At 52.0% G+C, this 7,371-nt stretch overlaps 1 protein-coding gene across 1 annotated transcript; it reads right to left on the reverse strand.

Annotated features, from left to right (window-relative positions):
• Positions 1-2,573: 2,573 nt before the first annotated feature.
• LOC100656723 (trefoil factor 3) lies at positions 2,574-6,011 on the reverse strand. The gene is made up of 3 exons (XM_023559181.2): positions 5,930-6,011; positions 4,158-4,304; positions 2,574-2,658 (listed from the first exon to the last, which is right to left on the reverse strand). Exons 1-3 carry the CDS (start codon positions 6,009-6,011, stop codon positions 2,645-2,647), a joined length of 243 nt encoding a protein of 80 aa, XP_023414949.2. The 3' UTR covers positions 2,574-2,644.
• Positions 6,012-7,371: the final 1,360 nt, after the last annotated feature.

The following is a 7,371-nucleotide window of genomic DNA, read 5'->3' on the forward strand; positions in this document are numbered from 1 at the left end:
TTCTGTGCTGCAGAAGGTGTTGGTGTCCGCGTTTCAGTCTGACCCTGGGTGGTCTTTCCAGGCTCCTAGGAAACAGCTTCTCAAGACGGGGCCTGTGAACAGCCAACAAAGTGGGGCGAGGACTGTTTCCCCCTTGGGGGTAGCAGTGGCCTTGACCATTCCAGTAGTACCAGAGATGCACTGACTCTGACCAAGTGACCAGCAGACAGTGTCTGCAGCATCTCAGAAATGCTGAGAGGCCCACCAGGACCACCGAGCCCCACCTGAAAGAGAGAGGTATCCTGGAGCCTTGGAACCTGGTGCTTCTCCTGGGGAACATGTTCCTGCCTGGGGCCTTGGCTCTCACAAACACACACCCCGTTATTACCAGGATGTTGAGCCCTCCTTGAGGCCCCCTGGTGGGCTGTAGAGCATGCAAACCCAGTGGCTATTTGGGCCACCCCGGGACACTCCCTCAGAGCCCTGTAGCCCAGTCATGGCAGTGTGTCTCTGGCTGTCACACACAAGACACACAGGACAAAAAGACTGACAAAGTGAAACGGAGCCTCGTTGTGGGTGCCCTAAATGGGTGTGGGGTGCTACCATGCCCCCCTTCCCTTCCTCCAAGGCAACAATGACCCTCTATGGCCTGCTGCATGTCCTCCCCTGGTGGCTGTGGGTCAGCATGGAGAAGCCCACCCAGCAGAATACAAACTCAGGGGTTGAGACCAGCAGGAATTAAGCACCATGCAGTCTCAGGGTGGGTGGGGATGGAGCTTCCAAGAGATGAAACGCAGGAATGCTGGAGGGAGAGGGGCACAAAGAGACAGGAAGAGCATGTTTGGAATGGTTTCTGGAAGGGTGGGGGTTGAGGAGCTCACCTTGGACCAGCAGCTGAGGCTGGAGGGGCTGGGCATGGCCTGGGAGGACAGGGGTACAGAGGCAGAACTGGGAAGATGTCTGGCCCAGAGCTGCTCTGGGTGACAAGGACCTGAGTAAGGGACCATGCTTCCCTTGGTCTGAGGTCTCACTGCAAAGACTCAATCCATGGCCTGGGAGGTGACCCTGCTGAGCTTTAGAAGTGACACGCAGGGCTTTGGAGTTAGAGACCAGGAAGTCCTGATATTGTCCTCTCTCAGCAGGGAGCTATTGGACCATTTACTGACAGACTTTTTCCTGTAAGACAAGGGTAATGACAGCTCACTTCCTGGGATGGTGGAGGCCCCTGGGTGGTACAAATGGTTACTGCGCTTGGCTGCTAACCTTAAGGTTAACGGCTGGAGTCTCCTCATAGGCACCTTGGGAGAAAGTCCTGGGGATCTACTTCCAAAAAGCCAGCCACTGAACACCGTGTGGAGCACAGTTGTACTCCGACACACGTGGGGCTGCCCGCAGGAGGAGTCTGCGGGTGACAACTGGGATTGGTGCTACTCTAGGGATGCTGTCAGGTGACCACTGTTTTGAAGGGAGCCCTTGTATCTTTTCCAGTGGGGAGAAAGGGCTCAGGTCAGGAAATCCCTCCCCCAGAAGGTGCATAATTCCGGCTGCTCTGGGACGTGACAGGAGCTGGGTGGGATGGTGGGTGGGATTGTGGGTCTGTGTTTGGCCTGAATAAGGCCCCATGAATGGACGCAGTGCATGGAGCTCAGGCTGGGCAAGTGTGGAAAACCAGTCAGGGCCTGTTCAGCTTCCCACACTCAAACCTTCCTGTTGTTCCAGAAAGTGCAGAAGGGAGAGTAGGGGGCGGGGGGGAGGAAGCAACATGGGAACCTAAAGGTTGCCAAGGCTTGTGGAGACATGAAACCGGAACCTCCCTGACCCTAAAAACCAGTTACCATCAAGTCGACCCTGACTTGTGGCGACCCCACGTGTGTCAGAGCAGCACCGTGTTCCGTAGGGTTTTCCGTGGCTGATTTTTTGGCTGTAGATTGCCAGGCCCTTCTTCTGAGGCCTCTGGATGGACTCAAACCTCCAACCTTTTGGCTAGCTGCCGAGCGTGTTAACCGTTTGCACCACCCAGAGGCTCCTCCACGGTACTCGTCCATTTATTCTCATAGCTGCGTCCGTTTTCGCAAGAAAACCAAAACGTGGCCGCCCAAAGTGTCACAGCCGTTCACTCTGACTTGCAAAGAAATACCACAAAGGTAACAGAGCCTGAGAAGGCTTTATTGGCTTGTTCTCTTCACCAAGGAAGACATTAATAATCTTTTTCTTTGTTTTAAATTGCATTTGAAATGCCTTTTGTCAGCTCGCCTTTCTTACGCCAGCCCTAGGCTGGAGAGTAGTGATATCCTCACAGTAATGCAGCTACTTGGGAATTATCATCCAAGCCATGAGGCCCGAGACCTGGAGTGGACCCTCTCCACAGAGAAGCCGACCACCTCCCCACCTTGCCCCAGCCAGAAACGGTGAGAAAGAAGAGAGAGCGGCTTTGCAGAAATAAAACACAACAGCACTGAGTCTCAGGAATGGAGAAGGGTCCTTGTGCTGAGCAGGGATCTTTATTCTTTTAAGCCATCACCTCCACACGGAGGGTCAAGCGGTCAGTGGAAGTACTTGGCAGGAGCAGGGTGGGTAGCCATGACATTCCGTGGGGAACTGGGGGCAGGGCACCCAGAGGGTGAAGGTTCACATCCAAGCAAGTCTGGAGCGTGGTGTCACAGCTTCAAAACGTGCATTCTGAAAGCAAACAAAGGGGTCACTGTGAGCAGGCTCGTCTCCAGCTGCCAGTAGCTGGCTTCTCAAGACAGGTTCAAGGTCAGTGTCCCACGCTGGGGGAACATTGCATCCCCCGCCAAGGGAGAGAGGAACCACAGACCCCCACTTATACAGGTCAGCGAGAAAGCAGGCCCCACGTGGCTGGGCAGAACATAAATGAGGTGGACCTAGGCAGGGCCACCACCAGTGCTCAAGGTAGCTGTGTCCCAGAACGAGGAGCCCAAGGAATGTCCGGGGACAGCCAGTCAAGAGGTAGCAGGCCGGCTCTCTCCTTGCCCCAAAGCCCATCGGGAACTCCTCCCTCTGTTTGCTGGGAAGGGGGAAGAGTCCTTGGGGCAGGGTGGGACCTCCCTGACCAGTGCCTAAGGAGTCAGGACCAGCTGGGATCCTGGGACATGTGGGCATGAGGCGTATCCTAGAAGGTGAGCTGTCACTGAGACACGCCAGATGGCTTACAGCCCCAAGCCCCAGATGAGGTGGGCGGGCCTGGTTGACACCAGGGCGGCGAACCACCCATGCTGGGCCATCTGTTGTTTGCACAGGTACATGACTGCCCAGGGAGGGGTCCCCAGGGTGACTGCCCCGTAGCCCACTGCACAACCAGCTGAGGGATGGAGGGGGAGAAAGGGGAAAAGGAAGGGAATGAGTAGGGGACAGAGTGGGCGAGGGTGGCGGAAAGGTGTGTAGGGGCCCTGGGGATAAAGCCAGGGAAAGGAAGGCACCATCAGAGGTACCTGCAGACTGCCTGGCCGCAGCTCACCGAGGCTCTGCGCCTGGCTTGGTGGGCAAGACCAGAATCAGCGACATAGTTTCGGGAGCCCAACGTAGAATGGGGAAAAAATTGTTAAGAATTTCAAGGTGGCAGCAGCAGTGCTTTGGACCAAGTGTGGGCCATTCTGAGCAAGAGGCCCTGGACAGATGCATACTGGGGAGATCACTGCTCCCCAGTGTTAACCAGTCACCCCACTATATGGCCCAGCCCATGGGGGTAGGGGGGGCTCCTGCCCAGCACTGCCTCTGTCTGCTATCTGATGACATGAGTCCACCACAAATGCCAAGGGGCTCTGGGTTAATTTCTTTGCTTGAAATGGCCTTAGAAGACAGCCCAGCTTTCCAAGTCTACATATTTCCTGTTTCTCTCTAGAATTGTTTTTAAATTATTTCCATCAACTTAATGCCTTAACTTTGAGCACCTGTTTAAAATAATTGCTTATGGAGTAAGGGGAGAGAAGGGGGCAGTCGCTGGCCACTGGCTGCCCTGCGCATCAAGCCTTCGACATGAGCCTCCTCCAGCAGACGGCAACAGTGCTGGAGGTCCTCCTGGGGGACCAAATGCACACAGCTTCCCAGAGACCTCGCTTTATCACCTCAGGGCCCAGAAAGGAAGAGGCTGCCCTTGGGCATGGCACTGCATGGGGCTGCCCAAGGACCAGGCGCAGTCATCTGTCCTCAGGGCTCACCTGTTTCCTGGAGAGGCTTGAAGCACCAGGGCACACCACGGATGCTGGAGTCGAAGCAACAGCCTCTGCTGTTGCACTGCTCTGGGGTGACCTGGGGGTAGCCGCAGTCCACCCTATCCTTGGCCGGAACAGCACACTGGTTCGCCGCTGCTCCAGACAAAGCCCAGTCAGTGTCCGGAGTACTTACAAGTTTGGGTTGCTTTGTTCCCTCCCTTTTGCCACTTTCCACTTTCCACCATCTCTCTCCCACCACCCACCAGCCCTGAGTTCAAATGATGGTGATACCTTCTGCCCCTCAATATTGTCTTTCCCTGTAAATAAACCAAGCCCATGGCCATCAAGTCCGTTCTGACTCATGGTGACCCCTTGTGTGACAGAGTAGAATTGTGCTCCACAGGGTTTTCTTGGCTTTAATCTTTACAGAAGTAGTTCACAGGCCTTTCTTCCACAGCACCACTAGGTAAGTGCAAGCCACGAATCTTTTGGTAGTTGCTGAGCACAAAACTTTTGCGCCACCCAGGGACCATGTAAATGGTTAAAGGAAAGTATCTGTGAATGCTAAGTTCAGCAGCCTCAGTGACCCAGGAAGTCTGGCAAGTTGCCTAGTGACTGTCTCACTCAACGTGTTCCATATCGCTTTCTCAGGAAATCAGATACAGCCTGGGTACCCTCCAGCTGGGAGGGGCTTGTGCAAACCTGGGGGTCCCCTGAACCAGGAAACAAAGTTTCCTTTCACTGCTCTACCAAACAGAACTTGCCCTGACTTTTTTATGACAAATATTTATACACTCGCTAGAGAACATCACCAAGTATGCTGAGCCTGGTTAACTTCTCCTGTCCGTTCTCCCATCCCCAGATTGTTCAGCTTCTCACAGCTTCTCCATACAACTTTCAGCCTCCAATATTCACTTTTCAGGTAAGTCTAATACACCCGTGTGTTCAGCAAAGTTCACTTCATCTCATCAACTCACTGGGTTTTCCTTCAGGAAAACAGAAATCCCACGAAATCTCTTAAATCTTCTATTGCTGCAGTTCAGAATTTCTTATGCCGGTGTGTTCCCAAACTGGGTTGCACATTGGACCACTCGTGAATCTTTCATAACACCACCCCTGTCTGGCTCCCACCAAAACATTCTGGTGTAATCCATCTACTGTGGCTTAAGCATTGGGATTTTTCAAAATTCTCAGGTGATTCTTAAGTTAGGGACAACTACCTGTGGTCCTGCTCAGTGATAACTGGATAAAGCCACACCATAATCTCATCAAACTTGGGTAAGGGGACAGCCACACCTCCACCTGGAGTTCAGTGCAAGTGCTCAATGAAAACTGTTCTTTCTTCTAATTTCTCATGTAGGCTTTGAAAATGTTCCAGAAATAATCATTTTCACTTGTCTTTCTTTCTTTTTTGTAAATGTGCTCAAAGGATGCCCAAAGATGGATTGCACTGCAGAAACCCCTGGCAAAAAAGGCGTGGGCAGGGAGGGACCACTGGGGGCTGGCTGCGACACTGACTGGGAGGGCTGCCTTAGGTAAGTTCTGAATCTTCCCTGAGCCTTAGTTTCCTTGTCTGCAAAATGGGACAGTAAGACCCTCTCTGTAAGTTCATGGTGGGAAAACGTGCAGATCTCACAATGATCATCATTAAATGAGGGCATCCTCCTGGCTCTCAACCCATGGAAAGCCCCCTGAGCCTAGAGTTTCTGCATGTCTTTTTCCTTCACTGTACGTCCCCCATGCCCATCAGCGACCCTCTTTCCAGAGGCGGTACTCACACAGGCCGATATACTCTCCAGCTGATCTGTAAAACCCCAAGGCCAGGACCATGGCTAGCAGCCAGAGCGCTCGGGCCTCCATGGTGCGGCAGGCTCAGGACCAAAGCTGAGGAGACTGCGCACACCTGCCCTGAGACACCTTTATACCCCTGTGTTTGCACAGGCTCCAGTGGTGTTTGCTGGCGGGTTTCCTCCTGTGGCCTCCGGCTCCGCCTACTTGGCTCTTACACTGGATTTTAAAGTCTCCAGAAGGACAGAAAGATTGGGCAAGATTTCACTCCCTGCAGGGTTATCACGCCTCTCTGTGTCAACCACCACCTGGAAGATGGGGAGAAGATGATAAGGGCTCCACTTGGGGCTGGAGCGTGCAGTCGACAGGTGCTGAGACATTCCATATTCAACAACAAGAGCTCCCACAGTCACTTAAGGCCAGTTCAGTCTCTGATACTTGAAAAGCAACAACTACATGTCTGCAGGCTGGGTACGTGGGATTTCATTTCTCTCTTACAACACTTAGAAGGCTGTCATGGATTGACTTGTGTCCCCCCAAAATATCTGTCAACTTGGCTAGGTCTTGATTCCCTTGTATGATTGTCTACCATTTTGTCATCCGATGAGATTTTCCTATGTGTTGTAAATCCCATCACTATGATGTAAGAAGATGAAGTAGCGGCAGTTTTATATATAAATACTATTATATACACTGATGAGGTCTATGACATTAGTAGTGTCTTAAGCCGATCTCTTTTGAGATATAAAAGAGAGAAGCGAGCAGAGAGACATGGGAACCTCATGCCGCCAAGAAAGCAGTGCCAGGAGCAGAGCACGTCCTTTGGACCTGAGGTTCCTGCACTGAGATGCTCCCAGACCGAGGGAAGACTGACGAAAAGGACCTTCCTCCAGAGCCAACAGAGAGAGAAGGTCTTCTCCTGGAGCTGAAGCCCTGAATTTGGACTCGTAGCCTACTTGACTATGAGAGAATAAATTTCTCTTTGTTAAGCCATCCACTAGTGGCATTTCTGTTATAGCAGCACTAAATGACTAAGACAAAGGCAGAAATTCCTCTTTTTTCTTTTTTCCAGAAAAAATTATTTATGTTCTTAACCGTATCTTAATAAATGTATTAAATAAACTTATTAACACCAGTTGGCACCCCGTTGACTCCCTACCCCTGGCAGCCTCTTGTGTGTCAGAGCAGAACTGTGCCCCACAGGGTTTTCAGCGGGTGATTCAGCAGAAGTAGATCACCAGGCCTGTCTTCTGAGGCACCTCTGGGAAGACTTGAACCACCAACCTTTCGGTCAGCTGCTGTGTGCATTAACTATTTGTACCACCCAGGGACTCTAAAAAATAAACTTATTAGGTACATTTTAATTAAAGTATAATACACCCACTTGGTTTTTGTAAATCCAACAGTTCAAAAGACCCCCTGTCCAGAGATA

This window comes from Loxodonta africana, chromosome 2, assembly GCF_030014295.1.
Source record: "Loxodonta africana isolate mLoxAfr1 chromosome 2, mLoxAfr1.hap2, whole genome shotgun sequence".
Classification (NCBI taxonomy): Eukaryota; Metazoa; Chordata; class Mammalia; order Proboscidea; family Elephantidae; genus Loxodonta; species Loxodonta africana.